We start from the raw sequence: 23,800 nt of genomic DNA on the forward strand, positions 1-23,800 counted from the left end.
CCATCTCCCGGCTAGCTGAAGAGGTCCATCAGCCACTCCTTGGGCTACAATACCTATTTTGACAATTGGCCTGGACCCCTTTTACTGCCAATACGGAGCCCCGCCGATTCATCACGACTGGACTACCGACGTAATCCGCCCGAGGGGGTTTTTCAACAGGCTCCTCCGTCGCGATGTCCCCTGAATGCCCATCTGCTAGCCGCGGCCTGTTAGCTGTCTAGAGCATATCTGACTGTTAGTTGAAGAGGTCCATCAGCCAATTTCTTCGGCTACTATACCTATTTTGCCAATTGGCCTGGACCCTTTTACTACACGAAGCCCTGCTGATCCATCACGACTGGTCTGCTGATGTAACCGCACGAGGGGGCTACAACAGACTTATTCCGTTGCGACGTCCCTCTAAGGCCCATCTGCTGGCCTGCTATGTCCGGCCCACTAGCTGTCTGAATCGCCATGTCTCCAGCCCGCCTAGCTACTCACTGGACCCTATGATCACTCGGCTACGCATGCCTCTCCCTAATGTCAATATGCCTTGTCTATTGCTGTTTTGGTTAGTGATTATTGTCTTATTTCACTGTAGAGCCTCCAGCCCTGCTCAATATGCCTTAGCTAACCCTTTTGTTCCACCTCCCACACATGCAGTGAGCTCATCTGGTTTAAATGGTGTCTCTACAGACAATACCTCTCTCATCGTCACTCAATGCCTAGGTTTACCGCCACTGTATTTACATCCTATCATACCTTTGTCTGTACATTATTCATTGAAACTATTCTACCATGCCCAGAAACCTGCTCCTTTTACTCTCTGTTCCGAACGTACTAAACGACCAGTTCTTATAGCCTTTAGCAGTACCCTTATCCTACTCCTCCTCTGTTCCTCTGGTGATGTAGAGGTTAATCCAGGCCCTGCAGTGCCTAGCTCCACTCCCATTCCCCAGACGCTCTCATTTGTTGACTTCTGTAACCGTAAAAACCTTGGTTTCATGCATGTTAACATTAGAAGTCTCCTCCCTAAGTTTGTTTTATTCACTGCTTTAGCACACTCTGCCAACCTGGATGTCCTAGCCGTGTCTGAATCCTGGCTTAGGAAGGCCACCAAAAATCCTGAAATTTCTATCCCTAACTATAACATTTTCTGACAAGATAGAACTGCCAAAGGGCGTGGAGTTGCAATCTACTGCAGAGATAGCCTGCAGAGTTCTGTCTTACTATCCAGGTCTGTGCCCAAACAATTTGAGTTTCTACTTTTAAAAATCCACCTTCCTGAAACAAGTCTCTCACCGTTGCCACTTGCTACAGACCACCTTCTGCCCCCAGCTGTGCCCTGGACACCATATGTGAATTGATTGCCACCCATCTATCTTCAGAGCTCGTGCTGTTAGGTGACCTAAACTGGGACATGCTACACTCCGGCCATCCTACAATCTAAGCTTGATGCCCTCAATCTCACACAAATGATCAATGAACCTACCAGGTACATCCCCAAATCCGTAAACACGGGCACCCTCAGAGATATCATCCTAACCAACCTGCCCTCCAAATACACCTCTGCTGTCTTCAACCAGGATCTCAGCGATCATTGCCTGCGTCCGTAATAGGTCTGCGGTCAAACGACCACCCCTCATCACTGTCAAACGCTCCCTAAAACACTTCAGCGAGCAGGCCTTTCTAATCGACCTGGGCCGGGTATCCTGGAAGGATATTGACCTCATTCCGTCAGTAGAGGATGCCTGGTTATTCTTTAAAAGTGCTTTCCTCACCATCTTAAATAAGCATGCCCCATTCAAAAAATTTAGAACCAGGAACAGATATAGCCCTTGGTTCTCTCCAGACCTTACTGCCCTTGACCAGCACAAAAACATAATGTGTCGTTCTCCATTAGCATCGAATAGCCTCCCGCGATATGCAACTTTTCAGGGAATTTAGGAACCAATATACACAGGCAGTTAGGAAAGCAAAGGCTAGCTTTTTCAAACAGAAATTTGCATCCTGTAGCACAAACTCCCAAAACTTCTGGGACACTGTAAAGTCCATTGAGAATAAGAGCACCTACTCCCAGCTGCCCACTGCACCGAGGCTAGGAAACACTGTCACCACTGATAAATCCACGATAATTGAGAATTTCATTAAGAATTAAGAATTTTTCTACGGCTGGCCATGCTTTCCACCTGGCTACCCCTACCCCGGCCAACAGCCCTGCACTCCCCACAGCAACTTGCCCAAGCCTCCCCCATTTCTCCTTCACCCAAATCCAGATAGCTAATGTTTTGAAAGAGCTGCAAAATCTGGACCCCTACAAATCAGCCGGGCTAGACAATCTGGACCCTCTTTCTAAAATGATCAGCCGAAATGGTTGCAACCCCTATTATTAGCCTGGTCGAACCTCTCTTTCGTATCGTCTGAGATTCCCAAAGATTGGAAAGCTGCCGCGGTCATCCCCCTCTTCAAAGGGGGATACACTCTAGACCCAAACTGCTACAGACCTATATCTATCCTACCCTGCCTTTCTAAGGTCTTCGAAAGCCAAGTTAACAAACAGATCACCGACCATTTCGAATCCCACCGTACTTTCTCCGCTATGCAATCTGGTTTCCGAGCTGGTCATGGGTGCACCTTAGCCACGCTCAAGGTCCTAAACAATATCATAACCGCCATCGATAACAGACTGTACTGTGCAGCTGTATTCATCGACTTGGCCAAGGCTTTCGACTCTGTCAATCACCACATTTTTAATCGGCAGACTCAACAGCCTTGGTTTCTCAAATTACTGCCTCGCCTGGTTCACCAACTACTTCTCAGACAGAGTTCAGTGTGTCAAATCGGCCTGCTGTCCGGACCTCTGGCAGTCTCTATGGGGGCGCCACAGGGTTAAATTCTCGGGCCGACTCTTTTCTCTGTATACATCAATGATGTCACTGCTATGGCAACACGCTGCTGGTGATTCTCTGATCCACCTCTACGCAGACGACACCATTCTGTATACATCTGGCCCTTCTTTGGACACTGTGTTAACAGACCTCCAGAGGAGCTTCAATGACATACAACTCACCTTCCGTGGCCTCCAACTGCTCTTAAATGCAAGTAAAACTAAATGCATGCGCATCAACCGATCGCTGCCCGCACCTGCCCACCCGTCCAGCATCACTACTCTGGACAGTTCTGACTTAGAATATGTGGACAACTACAAATACCTGGGTGTCTGGTTAGACTGTAAACTCTCCTTCCAGACTCACATTCAGCATCTCCAATCCAAAATTAAATCTAGAATCGGCTTCCTATTTCGCAACAAAGCATCCTTCACTCATGCTGCCAAACATACCCTCGTAAAACTGACCATCCTGCCGATCCTTGACTTCGGCGATGTCATTTACAAAATAGCCTCCAACACTCTACTCAGCAAATTGGATGCAGTCTATCACAGTGCCATCTGTCTTGTCACCAAAGCTCCATATACTACCCCCCACTGCGACCTGTATGCTCTCGTTGGCTGGCCCTCGCTTCATACTCGTCGCCAAACCCACTGGCTCCAGGTCATCTATAAGTCTTTGCTAGGTAAAGCCCCGCCTTATCTCAGCTCACTGGTCACCATAGAAGCAACCACCCGTAGCACGCGCTCCAGCAGGTATATTTCCCTGGTCACCCCCAAAGCCAATTCCTCCTTTGGCCGCCTTTAATTCCAGTTCTCTGCTGCCAATGACTGGAACGAACTGCAAAAATCACTGTAGCTGGAGACTCATATCTCCCTCACTAACTTTAAGCACCAGCTGTCAGAGCAGCTCACAGATCACTGCACCTGTACATAGCCCATCTGTAAATAGCCCATCCAACTACCTCATCCCCATATTGTTATTTAAAAATAAATACTTTTTTGGCTCCTTTGCACCCCAGTATCTCTAATTGCACATTCATCTTCTGCACATCTACCACTCCAGTGTTTAATTGCTATATTGTAATTATTTCACCACTATGGCCTATTTATTGTACCTCCCTTATCTTACCTCATTTGCACACACTGTATTTAGACTTTTTCTATTGTGTTATTGACTGTATGTTTGTTTATTCCATGTGTAACTCTGTGTTGTTGTTTGTGTCACACTGCTTTGCTTTATCTTGGCCAGGTCGCAGTTGTAAATGAGAATTTGTTCTCAACTAGCCTACCTGGTTAAATAAAGGTGAAATAAAACATTAAAAAATGTATGACAGGATACATACAGTATTGCTGTCTTGCAACACAAGGTATTTAGGCAAATGATCTGCACATAAAACAATTAAAAAAATTTTTTTTTGTAAATGTTCTAACAACAAAATAATCAATTTAACTTAGGATATGGCTTAGGATATGCTTAATTTTCCCGGATATGCTTCATTTTGGTTTTAAATGGGTAGATGAAAAAGGCAATTTGGAGATAACTTACAGGTAGCTGTTTCTCCAGGCAGTTGTAGAAGTTCTTGGTCTGGTTGGGCTTGAGTTTCTTGAGGGGGATGCGCGTCTCACCGATGAACTCATTGTGGCGGAACTTGTCCTCGTCACACACTGAAATCCTGAAAGTACAGAACAGAGAGAGAGAGAGAGAGAGAGAGAGTCAGAGAGAGAGAGAGATCAAAAGATACAAAGCAGCTATGAGAGAGAAATAAAAAGAAGACTGCAGAAAAGAGACAGAATAGGGAAAATCTAGATATTGAAAATTAGTCACATGGTCAGCAGCCGCAGAAGAGTTGAACTGACTATGGGCTACTATTTAATCAAACCCAGTCACCAGGTTTCCTGGATTAGAAATCAAATAACAGTTTACTTTTATTTACTGTTTTTTGTTTTTGCATACAAAATACACACATCAAATAAGAAATGCAATCAATAGATAATAACACAATCAATCAAATACAGTAGTTACCCCAACAGTCTCCCCTACAGTTTCCCAACCTATCAAGACTTCAGAAATCCTCTGTGATCTCCTCTATGAACAGGTCTCCCACCAATGCACTCTAGTGACTAAAAGGCACTCGAGAGTCTAATCTCAGAGTGCCCTGAAATTAATTCCATGTACAGTACCAGTCAAAAGTTTGGACACACCTACCCATTCCAGGATGTTCATTTATTTTGTACTATTTTCTACCTTGTAGAATAATAGTGAAGACATCAAAACTATGAAATAACACATATGGAATCAGGCCTTCATGGTCGAATTTCTGCAAAGAAACCACTACTAAAGGACATCAATAAGAAGAAAAGACTTGCTTGGGCCAAGAAACACAAGCATTGGACATTAGACAGGTGGAAATCGGTCCTTTGGTCTGATGAGTCCAGATGTAAGGTTTTTGGTTCCAACCGCTGTGTCTTTGTGAGATGCAGAATAGGTGAATGGATGATCTCCGCATGTGTTGTTCCCACCGTGAAGCATGGAGAAGGAGGTGTGATGGTGTGGGGGTGCTTTGCTGGTGACACTGTCAGTGATAAAATATATTTTGGTTTGTTTAACACTTTTGGTTACTACACGATTCCCAATGTGTAATTTCATAGTTTGGATGTCTTCTATATTATTCTACAATTTAGAAAATAGTAAAATAAAGAAAATCCCTTGAGTAGGTGTCTCCAAACTTTTGACTGGTACTGTATGTGGCATGTAAAACCTAAAGGCTGTTTTGTCTAGATCATAAGCGACAAAAGGATTTTTAAGAATTAGCCATTCCTGGGAGCCAGTGGGATATTTTATATTTCTATATATCAGGAGCGATGTCAGGTAGTATATGGTAGTTTCTGCAGGAGAGCTTTGTAAATTAACAGAAGGCAATGTTTCGTTCTCCCCATTGCTAGTGATGGCCAGACCACTTCATATGACTGAAAAGAACCCTATTCCTCCTCTCTGAGAATACTGAAGTTGCTCCTTGCTTTCTCATGTAGTGGACCAGTTGGTAAGAGTGTAGTGCTAGCAATGACATGATTGTGGGTTCAACATACTTGAAGAGGCGCTGAACTTACTGATTTAGCCTAGGTTTCAATCATCCTCATTAGGAAATGCTACCGAGAACGAGATTTGGGACTTGGAGGCGTGCTTTGATGTGGGTGTCTCTTGTGTGCAAGGTTATTATAGTTTCGTTTTTGGGTTCGAGGTTGTAATGTCATTGAAATTTGGATCTATTGAAATGATTAAATATCGTCCATTGTGTAATTTATTGATGGTCCCTAACTAGCCCTATTGGGATATCCAAAGTCAAACCAAATTTGCCATGGTCAGTGTGCTGGGCATTATGATCAGGTTGTATGCAGTTGCGCTCCAAATGAATGATTACTTGGGTACTGCTATCTGTGTGCAGGATTGAAATATACCCAACCCAAGGAAAACTATTCAGTACCCTTCATTCCGTAACCATTTTTTCCTAAAAATCTCAGTTTTGGACAAGACTCACTATAGCTTCCTGCCCCTGATTGATACCTAGCTATACCCAGCGTGCTTTTGGCTTGTTAGCAACCTAATGAAGAGCCACTCTGGACGAAGCTAGTGTAAGGCCGGGGTAAAGAATAACAATCCGTGGACACAGCAACTTCAGATATAGTCTCCAAGGTTTAATAAGAGCAACCACACATCTTCAGGGGACATATAAAATATAAGGCTACATCTTATGAGCAGAGGGCTGGCCCCTGCTATGGCAACATACCCTAAACTAAAGCTATGCCAGAAACTCCTGCTCTTTATAGTCAGAGCCACAGCATCCGCTATCAAAATAAAAAGTCAAATTACGGTCCCACACTTGCGTGGCTAGGCGATACATCGTCCCCAGTTAACACCCACCCTTATGAATGATTAAAGCAAGTCATATGAGCATAATAACAGGGACTACAGTGGCTTGCGAAAGTATTCACCCTCTTGGCATTTTTATTATTTTGTTGCCTTACAACCTGGAATTAAAATGGATTGTTGTGGGGTTTGTATCATTTGATTTACACAACATGCCTACTACTTTGAAGATGGAAAATAATTTTTATTGTGAAACAAACAAGAAATAAGCCACCCTTGAAAACTTAAGGGTGCATAACTATTCACCCCCAAAGTCAATACTTTGTAGAGCCACCTTTTGCAGCAATTACAGCTGCAAGTCTCTTGGGGTATGTCTCTATAAGCTTGGCACATCTAGCCACTGGGATTTTTGCCCATCCTTCAAGGCAATACTGCTTCAGCTGCTTAAAGTTGGATGGGTTCCACTGGTGTACAGCAATCTTTAAGTCATACAACAGATCTGTGGCCTTTCAGCACAGGTGTATATATACTGTCATGTGACAGATCATGTGATACTTAGATTGCACACAGGTGGACTTTATTTAACAATTATGTGACTTCTGAAGGTAATTGGTTGCACCAGATCTTATTTAGGGGCTTCATAGTAAAGGGGGTGAATACATATGCACGCACCACTTTTCCGTTTTTTTTTTGTTACATTTTTTTAAACAAGCTATTTGTTTTCATTTCACTTCACCAATTTGGACTATTTTGTGTATGTCCATTACATGAAATCCAAATAAAAATCAATTTAAATTACAGGTTGTAATGCAACAAAATAGGAAAAACTCCAAGGGGTATGAATACTTTTGCAAAGGACTATATACAGTTTGAACATACAAAGTGTTCTCTTTCAGCCTCTTCTTACCGAGCCCCTCTCTACCTCCCATAACACCTCGAGGGCTCTTTAATGATCTGTAACGATTCTGCCCTCCTTTTGAGCATTTCATTCAGTTCCAATAACTACACAGAATGTTCTCAACAGTGTGTGTATATGAACAGTGCTTTTGCGAGCACACTCATCCATTGTTCTCCTTTGTGTGGCGTACAGTACATCTATTTACATTGAGCTCATGATGTGTGAAATTTGTTATTTTCTCTGTGTGTAATTGATTGATAGGTGGAGGGAAACCATGGGCCTTCGTACAACAAATTATAATTACATTCCACTCATGAGGGGCAAATCTAATCGCAGCAGCAACATTAGAAACTCCATTGAGCAGTCACCAATTTATCCTATGGACAGGTGCTACAGATTTCAAATTAATTAATTTAGAGAGGAAATGGATTTGCTGGCTGTGGAACGTACGTGGGGTTCTTTCTCATCCTCTGTTGTTCCTGTTGAATTAAACAGGTGGTAAAGGCACGGTTATGAGATGAATAGAACATCTGAATTCGATGAGGGTGCAGAGAAAATAGTTTCGTGGCTTATCCAGAGGAGTGAGGACATATTCTTTCCTTTTCAATCTCGTCTCGCCTGGAAAAACAATCACATTTCACTCAGAGAATGTTCTCAATATTTCTTGTAAATGTAACTAGAGAATCAGTCCCATTTAGATTATGACTGGTAAAAATGTATCTTGGAGAACAATGAATATCATTGACATCCATTCAGTTTCTGTGATTAGTTGGTAAAATAATACTTGATGTAAGTTGCTCTAGATATGACGAGTACTTGCTAAAATGACAAAAATTTAAATGTGATGTTTTCCTAAAACAAAATTACATTAAATGGGGATTTGGTGGTGAGTCGGTGGACACAAATGGGTTCCATTTCATCATGAGTGGCTCAGTGATTTTCACATTTCTATTATCACAAATTTTCAATTACATCAATTACTCTGACAGCTTATGGAAAACAATGCTATTGAGCAAGGTTAATGACACGCCGATTAGCTAACACCTAAAACAGGAGTGTGGACCGTTTTTGGCTTCTTACGATGAGTTATCAAAGTGGAAGCTGATTCTATTAGCGAAAATGCCACATGGGATGTGTTTTGCTTTCTATGACCTTGTTTACAGCTTTGGGTGGATCGAAACGAAAAGCCCCACAGTCATTATCTTCTCAAAATGTTAGCGATGATGTGCTAGCTTTGACAGCCCAGCATGCTTAAAGTCATGATTGAAGCTGAAAAGGTCAGTAGTGCTGTGTTTTGATGAATAAATAACAAACATTGTAAATTACATTGGTACTTAGAACCCTTCATTCTCAAACACGGTGAGAGATTCAGGACTACAGCCCAAATGCATTTTCTCCCCAAGGTGTGCACTCATACACTTCATCTTGTGGATGTAAAAGGAATGGACGGGTGTAAGAGATATAGTCGAAACTCCCTCTAGCAAATCCATAAACCCTCCCAATGGCTTTAAACCCTTGACTGAACGTGTGCACCCTTTTTAGGGGGCCCAAGCAGGGTGAAGGCTAGTAGTGGCCCTCCCATTCATCCATAACCAAGTATTGACTAATTGATAATATCATCAACTACTCATTCCACTTCATTAGCCTAACATTTTAGTTGTGGATAAATTGATGTAAGTTGGTGTGTACAGATGGTTAAGGTTAGGATTGAGGGAGGGGAAACTGATCCCAGATCTGTACCTGGGGAAACTTCACTCCGGAGCAGGTGAATACCACAAACTACTTTTGACTGCAGTGGCACGAGGTCAATGCCATTCAACATGGCATTGATTTTTCGATTCAAAACAGAGAACAAGATGCTTAGACACATTATAGGGCTCTGAATTGGAAGTAAATAGTAAACATAATTAAGATAAGCTTTTAATAAATCTTAGTTTTGTTAGATAAACAATTTAGAGTTTAACCATAAAAATGGTGAAGTCTCATTTTGAGTGAGATTTCTCCAACAAGATTTTGGTTGAATAAAAGTTGAAAATGAAAAGAATCTGATGAGATGGAGGTAGTAGACAATGCCAACTCAAACTTGGTGGTATTTGTGAATCCTCAATTTGACTTTAATTGATAAACAAATCAGGTAACAATGTTGCTGTTTCTGAGCGATGACAGCTTTTGTGTGTAATTTAAACGATGCCACCAAATATTCAATGTAAAATGTATTGTCACAGCAACAATAACATGTCCAAAAGATCAAAAACAGCACCAGACATTGCTGCAGTGGATGTTAAATCAGACCTGGACTCTATTCGAAGTCCTTACCGTTTCAATACTCCTGCCAACATTCAGTGACAAGCCTGCCCAGCTCTAGCCAGCTTGCTCACAGTGTGTGAGATATGGAATGGTGGTGAGGGGATGGAAGGAGGGAGGGAGTGAGCAAGCGATGGAGGGGAGTGAGAGGGTGAAACACACAGCTATCTCTCCCTGTAGGCCTAATCCAGCTGTCACACCCCAGCTCTCCTCTCCTCCTCAGTGACAGGATAAACAGGGCCTCTCTCCCTCGTTCCGTTCGCTCCCATTTTCCAGCCTGCCCAGCTCCCAGTGCCCTGCTCATCCATCTCCATTACGTCCTGACGGGAGCGAGCCATGGACAGCCCCAGGGGGAACGAGAGGGCAGCCCCCATCCATGATCCATGCCACAGCTGTGGTTCCAATACAATTGCGCTTTAGAAATTATATTCCATCTCTGAATATATCTCTGTCGAAGCCCCCTCAAACCCACCAACTCATATCCATTCTCACCATCTCCAATGCAGCTTTATGCTGCAGTGTAACATAGTACCTTACTGTCATTTGACTCAGTTCAGGTATAGTGATACATTCACTTTCCTCTCTGCTCGTCATTGTAGGAGAGAGTGGGGTAAATTGAGCCAAAGGGGTAAGTTGAGCCACCCTTGTTTTTAAGAAACCCCAAATTAATAAGTTGGCCTAAGTTTTAGGAAGAGGTCATCATTTCATGGAGTCTGTGAAGGAAGAAACCACACGGAAAGTAGTAAGCAAGTTAGGTCCAAAATTATGATTTTCACCAAGTCAAATAAATGTATTGTGTTAAAGGTTTCATGATGCTTGTATCTAAACCAAAGTTGGTCATTTAAGATTGTTCTATACATCATTTGGGGTCTCTATAAACTTCAATATGAGGTCCTAAACCTAGAATGAAAGTGCATCCTTGTAGCTATGTGGGCTAATATAGTCCAAATGTTTGTCTTGGGTTAAGTTTAGCTAATGGTTGAGCCAATGGCAAGTTGAGCAAATTGAAGTATTTTCTTCCCAGCTGTAATACAAGGAATTATCGCTGGGATATGAGGTTACAACAGGGCTGGCCTATATTAAAAGTGTGGTCCAGAGTGAGTGGCAAGGAATAAGTAAATCCTAAATATTTCTAAAACTAAAAGCATTGTATTTGGGACAAATCATTCACTAAACCCTAAACCTCAACTAAATCTTGCAATAAATCATGTGGAAATTGAGCAAGTTGATATGACTAAACTGCTTGGAGTTAGCCTGGATTTTAACTGTCATGGTCAAAACATATTGATACAACAGTAGCTAAAATGGGGAGAAGTATGTCCATGGTAAGGCACTGCTCTACCTCCTTGACAGCACTGTCAACAAGGCAGGTCCTACAGGCCCTAGTTTTGTCACACCTGGACTACTGTTCAGTCGTGTGATCAGGTGCCACAAAAAAGGACTTGGAAAATTGCAATTGGTTCAGAACAGGGCAGCACGGCTGGCCCTTGGATGTACACAGAGAGCTAATATGAATAATATGCAAGTCAATCTCTCCTGGCTCAAAGCGGAGGAGAGATTGACTTCATCACTGCTTGTATTTATGAGAGGTATTGACATGTTGAATACATGTCTGTTTGAACTACTGGTGCACAGCTCAGACACCCATGCATACCCCACAAGACATGCCACAAAGGGTCTCTTCACAGTCCCCAAGTCCAGAACAGATTATGGAACGTGCACAGTACTAAATAGAGCCATGACTACATGGAACTCTATTCCACATCAAGTAACTCATGCAAGCAGTAACATTAGATTTAAAAAATAGATAAACACCTTATGGAACAGCGGTGACTGTGAAGCAACACAAACATAGGCACAGACACATGCATACACACACACACACACACGACTGCATACACACTATACACATAAGTACACATGGATTTTGTACTGTATATATATGGTAGTGGTGAAGTAGGGGCCTGAGGACACACAGTTTGTGAATGTATTGTAATGTTTTTAATATTGTATAAACTGAATAAATTTTGCTGGACCCCAGGAAGAGTAGCTGCTGACTTGGCAGCAGCTAATGGGGATCCATGATAAATACAAATACAAATACAATGATCCAAAACATGCAATCGAATCTACATAAAAATGGTTAAAAGGAGAAAAAAAAATACGTTTTGGAATGGCCTAGTCAAAGTCCATACCTAATCCCATTTGAGATGTTGTGGCAGGACTTGAAACGATTAGTTCATGCTTGAAAATCCACAAATGTTGCTGAGTGAAAGTAGCTCTGCATGCAAGAGAGGGCCAAAATTCCTCCACAGCGATGTGAGAGACTGATCAACAACTACAGGAAGAGTTTGGTTGGAGTCTTTGCAGCTAAAGCTGGCACAACCAGTTAGAGTGTAAGTGGGCAATTACTTTTTCACACAGCGGAATTGGGTGTTGCATAACTTTGATAAATAAATAAATAATTGCCCTTTTTTCGTTATTTGTAAACTCAGGTTCCCTTTATCTAATATTAGGTTTTGGTTGAAGATCTCAAAAAAGAGAAAATCTGAAAAGGAGCAAATACTTTTTCACGGCACTGTATGTTTGTGGGGGGTTGCTCTCTCTGCAGTGGTTTGAAATTAACTGAACGCAGTGACGTCTCTGTTTGGTGCTCTGTCAGCAATTGTGGGACTCTATTCTCTGCTCCAAGAATAAATGTCCAAAAAGAAAAAGGACATTCATTTAAATAGTAGTCATGCCTCAGCGTGCTCACTTCAATGTTCTAAGCATCCCCCCTACCTCTTTTCGTACGCATGTCACACGTTCGCACACACAGAATGAAAATGATATCTTTGGAAGATGTGAGTCTATCAAATAGCTCAAATTAACCAATTACGCAGAGGTCAGTGAGTGGGAACGCATTTGGTTTGATATGATTGGTGAAAGCTTATGAATCACAGAGCAATCAGGATAAATCGGGTCAAAATGGGCTAAGTAGAACATACAACTATGTCCTACAATGGATGGCAGGTGGCTTAGATTAGAGACAGATGTGCAACTGGGACGCAGGAGTGCAAGAGGGCAGCAGGTTCGAATCCCAAGTCTGACGGTATAAAAATGTGATACCATCTCCTACTACTAAGAATCCAAAAGGCATATGTTGTAAGCATGACATTTAAATGGACATCTTGTTCAACTTCACTACTTGAGGACATCCTACAGCTGATTCGAGCAACAATCCCCTCTACCAAAAAATGAACCCATTGAATGTCTATCTCAACCATGGACCTGAATGGGTTCTCTTGGGTTTGTTGAAGACAAATCCCTGCTCAACAGAGCCTTGAAACCAAGCCATCACTCCTCGTGTACACATCTGTCTATCCTTGCAGAAAACTAGGCCAGGGCAAGCTTCTCGTAGTGAGACAATTCATATACAAATTAACCCGGGCAAACAAAGAGTTAATCGTTGGAGGCATTGAGGGTCAGTGCAGACACGCCAATCCGCAGCCTGGGACTAGTGAACAGCAGATAATTACAGAGTCTGCATTATAAAGGGAATAGGGTGGCATTTGGGGCACACACTGTAGTGCGTTTAAGAGCCGTATACAGATTTGATTGACTCCTGGGAAGGATAAAGGGGAGAAACACAAACACACATCTCTTCACGGATGATCCACAATACAAGTGTTTAATTGGACTTCAATGCATATTCCAATAAATAAATATGTGATTTCTAGTGTTGGATTCTGAGAATATGACATAATATTTAATTCGTGTCACTGAGGGAGAGAGGGGAATGTATAACGTTTACATTCTGTCCGGATATGTTACTGTTAGCCATCAAGGGATCCTTTGGGAGAAGAGGCACAGTCTGGTACAAGTCAACATGACAGCCGTGAGTTGGGGAGGAGTGAGCACTTCGGGGCAGAGGTCAGGTCAGATGAAGTGAGGAAGAACAGATATCGCTAAGGTTCTGTCTAGCAACAGAGATGCATTGGCTGTTCAGATGTGTCGTAGACTCAGCATAGGAGAAAGGGTTAAATATCAGTGCTTGTGTGAATATGTTTGTCTCATGCAGCTGTATCGACCCAATGGGTGAATTAACTTGGTTTGAGCTTTATTAAGCGTCCGTGTGTTTTAATAGGTTCATTTAGAACCTAACACTAGAACACTAACTCTGTCCAATACTGAATAATCACTCCTCTTGGCCCTTGTGAAGAGAGAGGGAGCGGAGTGATGGCAGATGACAGGGAAGCTGTCAGATTAGGCTGAGGCTAATGCAGTGTGTGGCTAAGGAAGCCTTACTGCTGAGCCTATACGATTATCTCAGCGTCTCATAATGTTTATAAGGAGCAGGGCCTTTGCCTCATCTCTCCCATTTGTTATGACTGAGTACAGTATGTTCCTATGCTCTCGGGTGATTGGCTGCTGATTACCTCCACTTACCCAGCTCGAGTGAAACACGCTGGTATAGCTGGTATGGTTAATTTAGTCTTTTCATTATGGTTGTTGGAGTAACTAAAATCATTTGAAGGTGGTTTGAATGGGAACCCTTCAGATGAAATGGTTTCCATTGCTACCAGGTAATAGTTTACATGCTCCATGCTGCATGCCCCTTTCCAAGGATATTTAGAACACCCCGAACCTGAAATAATATCCCTTTGTTTTTTAGAAAAGGTAGAGGGACTTCAATTTGGACTTGAGAGGGCATCAAATGTTCTGCATGCGGCTATGGACACATGACCTGTTTCGTCGGATGTGCTACTTTGTCCAGGAACAGCCGTTTCACTCTCTCTCTCTCAGTCTCTCTCTCAGTTTCTATTAACGTTTGAGCATATTGAAGAACGATCTAGCCTTAATGGCCATGTATTCTTATAATCTCCACCAGGCACAGCCAGAAGACGACTACCCACCCCTCGGAGCCTGGTTCCTCTCAGGTTCCTCTCAGGTTCCTCCTAGCCACTGTGCTTCTGCATCGGCATTGCTTGCTTTTTGGAATTTTACGTTGGGTATCTGTATAGCACTTTGTGACAACTGCTATGTCCATCAACAAGTTTGCTGACAACACGACGGAGAAACAGTCTACAGGGGGGTGGAGCGCGTCAACAGGAACAGCTGCATCATTGAGAGAATCCTGACTGGTTGTGTTACCGCTTGGTATGGCAACTGTACCGCCCGCGAGTGGAAGGCCCTACAGAGGGTGATGAGTAAGGCCCAACGCTTCACTGGGAGCAAACTTCCAGCCATCCAGGACGTATATTCTATCCCCTGGCCATAAGACAGTTAAATCCATAACAACTACTGCTCTCCCACAGACTATCTATACTGACTTAATGCCCATCCACAGGTCTCTACCCACTCAGACACAACCTATGTTGATGCTACTATTGATTAGATTTATTACTCCAATATGCTGCTGTCCATTGATTATTGATTGCCATTACCATTAGTATTTATAGTGCCTTCAGAAGGTATTCATGCCCCTTGACCTTTTCCACATTTTGTTGTGTTACAGCCTACATTTAAAATGGATTAAATTGAGATTTTTTGTCACTGGCCTACAAACAATAACCCATAATGTCAAAGTCAAATTATGTTTTTCGGCATTTTTACAAATGAATAAATAATGGAAAACTGAAATAAGTTCAGGAGTAAAAATGTGCTTAACAAGTCACATAATAAGTTGCATGGACACATTCTGTGTGCAATAACAATGTTTAACATGATTTTTGAATAACTACCTCATATCTCTGTACCCCGCACATACAATTATCAAAAAGTGAATTTCAAACACAGATTCAACCATAAAGACCAGGGAGGTTTTCCAACGCCTCGCAAAGAAGTGCACCGATTGGTAGATTTAAAAAAAGCAGACATTCAATATCAAATCAAAGTTTATTTGTCACGTGCGCCGAAAACAACAGGTGTAGACCTTACAGTGAAATGCTTACTTACAGGCTCTAACCAATAGTGCAAAAAATGTGTTAGGTGAACAATAGGTAAGTAAAGAAATAAAACAACAGTAAAAAGACAGGCAATATACAGTAGCGAGGCTATAGAAGTAGCGAGGCTACATACAGACACCGGTTAGTCGGCCCAATTGAGGATGTATGTACATGAATGTATAGTTAAAGTGACTATGCTTATATGATAAACAGAGAGTAGCAGCAGCGTAAAAAGAGGGGTTGGGGGGGGGGGACACAATGCAAATAGTCCGGGTAGCCATTTGATAACCTGTTGAGGAGTCTTATGGCTTGGGGGTAAAAACTGTTGAGAAGCCTTTTTGTCCTAGACTTGGCACTCCGGTACCGCTTGCCATGCGGTAGTAGAGAGAACAGTCTATGACTGGGGTGGCTGGGGTCTTTGACAATTCTTAGGGCCTTCCTCTGACACCGCCTGGTGTAGAGGTCCTGGATGGCAGGCAGCTTAGCCCCAGTGATGTACTGGGCAGTATGCACTACCCTCTGTAGTGCCTTGCGGTCAGAGGCCGAGCAATTGCTGTACCAGGGAGTGATGCAACCAGTCAGGATGCTCTCGATGTTGCAGCTGTAGAACCTTATGAGCATCTCAGGACCCATGCCAAATATTTTTAGTTTCTGAGGGGGAATAGGCTTTGTCGTGCCCTCTTCACGACTGTCTTGGTGTGTTTGGACCATTCTAGTTTGTTGTTGATGTGGACACCAAGGAACTTGAAGCTCTCAACCTGTTCCACTACAGCCCCGTCGATGAGAATGGGGGCGTGCTCGGTCCTCCTTTTCCTGTAGTCCACAATCATCTCCTTAGTCTTGGTTACGTTGAGGGATAGGTTGTTATTCTGGCACCACCTGGCCAGGTCTCTGACCTCCTCCCTATAGGCTGTCTCGCGGTTGTTGGTGATCAGGCCTACCACTGTTGTGTTGTTTGCAAACTTAATGATAGTGTCGGAGTTGTGCCTGGCCATGCAGTCATGGGTGAACAGGGAGTACAGGAGGGGACTGAGCACGCACCCCTGTGGAGCTACAGTGTTGAGGATCAGTGTGGCAGATGTGTTGCTACCTACCATCACCACCTGGGGGCAGCCCGTCAGGAAGTCCAGGATCCAGTTGCAGAGGGAGGCGTTTAGTCCCAGGATCCTTAGCTTAGTGATGAGCTTTGAGGGTACTATGGTGTTGAACGCTGAGCTGTAGTCAATGAATAGCATTCTCACATAAGTGTTCCTTTTGTCCAGGTGGGAAAGGGCAGTGTGGAGTGCAATGGAGATTGCATCATCAGTGGATCTGTTTGGGTGGTATGCGAATTGGAGTGGGTCTAGAGTTTCTGGGATAATGGTGTTTATGTGGGCCATTACCAAACTTTCAAAGCACTTCATGGCTACGGACGTGAGTGCTGTGGGTCTGTAGTCATGTAGGCAGGTTGCCTTTGTGTTCTTAGGCACAGGGACTATGGTGGTCTGCTTGAAACATGTTGGCATTACAGACTCAATCAGGGACATGTTGAAAATGTCAGTGAAGACACCTGCCAGTTGGTCAGCACATGCCCGGAGGACACATCCTGGTAATCCGTCTGGCCCCGCAGCCTTTTGTATGTTGACCTGTTTAAAGGTCTTACGTCGGCTACGGGGAGCGTGATCACACAGTCGTCCAGAACAGCTGATGCTCTCATGCATGCCTCAGTGTTGCTTGCCTCGAATCGAGCATTTGAGTGATTTAGCTTGTCTGGTAGGCTCGTGTCACTGGGCAGCTCGCGGCTGTGCTTCCCTTTGTAGTCTGTAATAGTTTGCAAGCCCTGCCACATAAGTATGATTCAATCTTAGCCCTGTATTGACGCTTTGCCTGTTTGATGGTTCGTCGCAGGGCATAGCAGGATTTCTTGTAAGCTTCCGGGTTAGAGTCCTGCACCTTGAAAGCGGCAGCTCTACCCTTTAATTCAGTGCGAATGTTGCCTGTAATCCATGGCTTCTGGTTGGGGTATGTACGTACAGTCACTGTGGGGACGACGTCCTCGATGCACTTATTGATAAAGCCAGTGACTGATGTGGTGTACTCCTCAATATCATCGGAAGAATCTCAGAACATGTTCCAGTCTGTGATAGCAAAACAGTCCTGTAGTTTACCATCTGCTTCATCTGACCACTTTTTTATAGACCGAGTCACTGATGCTTCCTGCTTTAATTTTAGCTTGTAAGCAGGAATCAGGAGGATAGAGTTGCGGTCGGATTTATCAAATGGAGGGCGAGGGAGAGCTTTATACGCGTCTCTGTGTGTGGAGTACAGGTGATCTAGATTTTTTCCCCCTCTGGTTGCACATTTAACATGTTGATGGAAATTTGGTAGAACTGATTTAAGTTTCCCTGCATTAAAGTCTCTGGCCACTAAGAGTGCCGCCTCTGGTTGAGTGGCTTCCTGTTTGCTTATTTCCTTATACAGCTGACTGAGTGCGGTCTTAGTGCCAGCATCTGTCTGTGGTGGTAAATAAACAGCCACGAAAAGTATAGCTGAAAACTCTCTAGGCAAGTAGTGTGGCCTGCAACTTATCACAATATACTACTTCAGGCGAGCAAAATCTAGAGACTTCCTTAGATTTTGTGCACCAACTGTTGTTTACAAATATGCACAGACCGTCCCCCCCTCGTCTTACCGGAGTGCGCTGTTCCCTGTGAACATGGTGAAGTTATTAATTACACTGTAGATGGTGTATCAATACACTCTGTCACTACAAAGATACAGGCGTCCTTCCTAACTCAGTTGTCGGAGGGGAAGGAAACCGCTCAGGGATGTCACCACGTGGCCAATGGTGACTTTAAAACATTTACAGAGTTTAATGGCTTTGATATGGATTAACAACATTTTAGTTAGTCCACAATACTAACCTATATAACAAGGCACTAAAGTAATACTGCAAAAAAAGCTGTCAAAGCAAGTCACTTTTTATCCTGAATACAAATCCGATACAACACATTACTGAGTATCACTCTCCATATTTTCAAGCATAGTGGTGGTCGCATCATGTTATGGGGTGTGCTTGTAATCATTAAGGATGAGGGAGTTTTTCAGGATAAAAAAAGAAACAGAATGGAGCTAAGCACGGGCAAAATTCTAGAGGAAAACCAGGTTCAATCTGCTTTCCACCAGACACTGGGAGATTAATTCACCTTTCAGCAGGACAATAACCTAAAACACAAGGCCAAATCTACACTGGAGTTGCTTACCAAAAAGACAGTGAATGTTCCCGATTGGCAGAGTTACAGTTTTGACTTAAATCTACTTGAAAATCTATGGCAACACCTGAAAATGGTTGTCTACCAATGATTAACAACCAATTTGACAGATCTTGAATAATTTTGAAAAGAATAATAGGCAAATGTTACACAATCCAGGTGTGGAAAGCTCTTAGAGACTTACCCAGAAAGACTCACAGCTATAATTGGTTGCCAAAAGGTGCTTCTACAAAGTATTGACTCAGTGGTGTGAATACTTACGTAAATTATATATCTATGTATTTCATTTTCAATAAAAACGCAGTCGGCGTTCCAATTCATCCCAAAGGTGTTCGATGGAGTTGAGGTTAGGTGTCTGTGCAGGCCAGTCAAGTTCTTCCACAGCAATCTCGACAAACCATTTCTTTATGGACCTCGCTCCTGGCATCCGCCAAACCCAGATTCGTTTCCAGTCCTCCAGAGGAACAGTTATTGTGCTGACATTGTTTCCAGAGGCAGTTTGGAACTCGGTAGTGAGTGATGCAACTGAGGACAAACATATTTTACGCACTACGCACATCAGCGGCCCTTTTCTGTGAGCCTAGACGTTTCCATTTCACAATAACAGCACTTACAGTTGACCGGGGAATGTCACTGAGCTCTTCAGTACAGCCCATTCTACTGCCAATGTTTGTCTATGGAGATTATATGGCTATGTGCTCGATTTTATACACCTGTCAGCAAAATCCACACATTTGAAGGCACGTCAACATACTTTTTTACAGAGTACAGTATGTTCCTAAACACAAAAACCGTCCAGTTGTGAAATCAATTTAATTTACTTGTCAAATGTGCCGTATACAACAGGCAGACGCTGCAGTGAAATGCTTACTTATGAGCCCTTCCCCAACAATGCAGAGTTAAAAAGTATGAAAAATACCGGAGTACTGGTAATGAGTCAATGTGCAGGGGTACGAGGTAGTTGAGATATATATAAAAAACTAATATTGGACGAAATACACATCACGACAAGAGAGGCACCACAAAACTACATAAAGAGAGACATAAGACAACATGGCATGGCAGCAACAACATGGTAGCAACACAACATGGCAGCAGCACAACATGGTAGCAGCACAACATGGTAGCAGCACAAAACATGGTACAAACATTATTGGGCACAGACAACAGCACAAAGGGCAAGAAGGTAGAGACAACAATACATCACACGAAGCAGCCACAAGTGTCAGTAAGAATATCCATGATTGAGTCTGAATGAAGAGATTGAGATAAAACTGTCCAGTTTGAGTGTTTGTTACAGCTCGTTCCAGTTGCTAGCTGCAGCGAACTGAAAAGACGAGTGACCCAGGGATGTGTGTGCATTAGGGACCTTTAACAGAATCTGACTGGCAGAACGAGTGTTGTATGTGGAGGATGAGGGGTGCAGTAAATATCTCAGAGAGGGGGGAGCGAGGCCTAAGTGGGTTTTATAAATAAGCATCAACCAGTGGATCTTGCGACAGGTGTACAGAGATGACCAGTTTACAGAGGAGTATAGAGTGCAGAGATGTGTCCTAAAAGGAGCATTTGTGGAAAATCTGATGGCCAAATGGTAAAGAACATCTAGCCGCTCGAGAGCACCCTTACCAGCCGATCTATAAATTACCTCTCCATAATCTAGCATGGGTAGGATGGTCATCTGAATCAGGGTTAGTTTGGCAGCTGGGGTGAAAGAGGAGCGATTACGATAGAGGAAACCAAGTCTAGATTTAACTTTAGCCTGCAGCTTTGATATGTGCTGAGAGAAGGACAGTGTACCATCTAGCCATACTCCCAAGTCCTTGTATGAGGTGACTACCTCAAGCTCTAAACCCTCAGAGGTAGTAATCACACTGGTGGGGAGAGGGGCATTCTTCTTACCAAACCACATGGCCTTTGTTTTGAAGGTATTCAGAACAAGGTTAAGGGCAGAGAAAGCTTGTTGGACACTAAGAAAGCTTTGTTGTAGAGCGTTTAACACAAAATCCAGGGAGGAGCCAGCTGATTATAAGACTGTATCATCTACATATAAATGGATGAGACAGCTTCCTACTGCCTGAGCTATGTTGCTGATGCAAATTGAGAAGAGCGTGGGGCCTAGGATTGAGACAGCAGATGTTCTGACTTTATACACTGCACTCTTTGAGAGAGGTAGTTAGCAAACCAGGCTAAAGACCCCTCAGAGACACCAATACTCCTTTGCTGGCCCACAAGAATGGAATGGTCTACCGTATCAAAATCTTTGGCCAAGTCAATAAGAATAGCAGCACAACATTGCTTAGAGTCAAGGGCAATGGTGACATCATTGAGGACCTTTAAGTTTGCAGTGACACAACCATAACCTGAGCGGAAACCAGATTGCATACCAGAAAGAATACTAGACATCAAGAAAGACAGTCAGTTGATTATTGACAAGTTTTTCCAACACTTTTGATAAACAGGGCAAAATAGAAAATTAGGATCAGCTAACTCCCCCTTTAAATAAAAGACTCACTGTGGCTGCCTTACAAGCAATGGGAACCTCCCCAGAGAGGAGAGACAGGTTAAAATGGTCAGAGATAGGCTTGGTGATGATAGGGCAGCAAACTTAAAGAAGAAAGGGCCTCAACCATCTGTCATATTTCAGTTTTTTATTTTGTAATACATTTGCAAAAATGTCTATGTCTTTTTGATTTGTCATTATGGGGTATTGTCTGTAGACAGATCAATTTCAGAATAAGGTTGTAATGTAAAAAAAATGTGGAAAAGTCAAGGGATCTGAATACTTCCCCGAATGCACTGCAAGTCTGGGCAGCGAGCTCGGTTGTCATCGATCACTAGACCAGAAATAGTCAGAAGTTTACATTTTTTCCCTACTTCCACATAAGCACAGTTGACACCATCGAGGTGCGGATGTTTACTTTTTACACACACGTTTTTTTCAGTTTCTTCCTAAGAACAGATTTTAGTGGTAAAATAAAAAGGGATATTTTTTTTTGGTGCCATTCAGGGGAAATTGAATTCTAAGCTTCACACGAGCCAGAAGAGGCTCTGCGAAGGTTTGTTTCAATTCATTTGCTGTGGCCTCGCTCTAGTGTTGCAGCTCAGCCAAAGTTCTTTAGCCATTTTTCAGCCTTGGGTGAATTTTGACTCATTCTAATTGTCCAGCCTACAGGAAGTACATGTACTAAGGTCTATTCAATGCTGGTCTGACCAATCTGAATGAATGTTTCAAGATTATTTTGATCACGCGGGCTGGGATATGTTCCGGGTTGCCTCTGACAATAACATTGACGTATACATTGACACAGTGACTGAGTTCATCAGGAAGTGTATAGGAGATGTTGTTCCCACTGTGACTATTAAAACCGACCCTAACCAGAAACTGTGGATAGATGGCAGCATTTGCACAAAACTGAAAATGCGACCACCGCACTTAACCACGTCAAGGTGAATGGGAATAAGGTAAAATACAAACAGTTCTGTTATGCCCTCCATAAGGCAATAAATAAGCCAAAATGTCAGTACCCAGACAAAGTGGAGTTGCAATTTAACGGCTCAGACACGAGACGTATGTGGCAGGGACTCCAGACAATCACTGATTACAAAGGGAAAACCAGCCACGTCGCGGACATTGACGCCTTGCTACCGGACAAGCTAAACACCTTCACCCTCTTTGTGGACAACATAGTGACACCGACGCAGCCCGTTCCTAAGGACTGTGGGCTCTTGTTCTCAATAGGCTGACGTGATTAAGACATTTAAGCGTGTTTACCCTCGAAAGGTAGCCGGCCCGGATGGCATCCCTAGCCGCATCCTCAGAGCATGAGCAGACCAGCTGGTTGGAGTGTTTACGGACATATTCAATATCTCCCTATCCCAGTCTGCTGTCCCCTCTTGCTTCAAGATGTCCACCATTGTTCCTATACCCAAGAAATTAAATGAACTAGCCTACAGCTAGACACCAAATGCGCATCCAATCCATCCAACATTAATGCCAGTAGGCCTATAGTTGACTCTTATGGTTAGAAACATTACATTTTGCAATGGCATAGGCCTACATTCTTTTGGATTTGTGTGCCCATGAGAGCCGTTTTCACGGTGAAACATAATGAAATGTATCGCAGGCATAGTAACACTTACAGCACATTTTCCGAGCTCTCCGAGATCCAGGAATGGTACAGGGTTTATTTTCAATATTCTAATGTAATTGTTAAATGCTTAATAATTACAAATAACACTGTCATAAATGTCATTCATGTAAGGAACGAAACACAGTGTTCTGTCACACAATTGGCTGATAATTTGCCCAGATTGGTAATCTTGTAAAACTAATCAAAAAGGCATACATCTAATTATTATGTAACCACTCATTCTGATTGTAAGTGAAACCCACCAAAATTCTGGAAAACTCAAATCTCTGAAGGGTTGCACTTCCTCCTCTCTGCCCCAAGCAAATTAATTAAGAATATGGCCCCATTACGGACCAAAATTCTGTCATTGATGCATTTATACATGACTTTATTTAAACGGGCAATTTGTTTGAAAGAGCGTCTAACCCTACTATCTCCAAAAGTGGGCTAAACTCTGATTCAGAAATTTTGCAGATTGAGCATGGTATTTTGAATACAAATCGATCTGGGTTTAGGCCAGGGCACAGCACTATCACAGCAACCACATTAGATGTTA

At 42.9% G+C, this 23,800-nt stretch overlaps 1 protein-coding gene across 1 annotated transcript in view; it reads right to left on the reverse strand.

The window, feature by feature from the left end:
* Positions 1-23,800, reverse strand: part of LOC120031733 (double C2-like domain-containing protein beta) — a 133,611-nt gene that overhangs the window by 24,703 nt on the left and 85,108 nt on the right. Inside the window, exon 5 of the mRNA XM_038977519.1 lies at positions 4,416-4,542. Coding sequence (XP_038833447.1) covers positions 4,416-4,542 — 127 coding nt within the window. The remainder of the gene's footprint in view (positions 1-4,415; positions 4,543-23,800) is intronic.

Source organism: Salvelinus namaycush, chromosome 3, assembly GCF_016432855.1.
Source record: "Salvelinus namaycush isolate Seneca chromosome 3, SaNama_1.0, whole genome shotgun sequence".
Taxonomy (NCBI): Eukaryota; Metazoa; Chordata; class Actinopteri; order Salmoniformes; family Salmonidae; genus Salvelinus; species Salvelinus namaycush.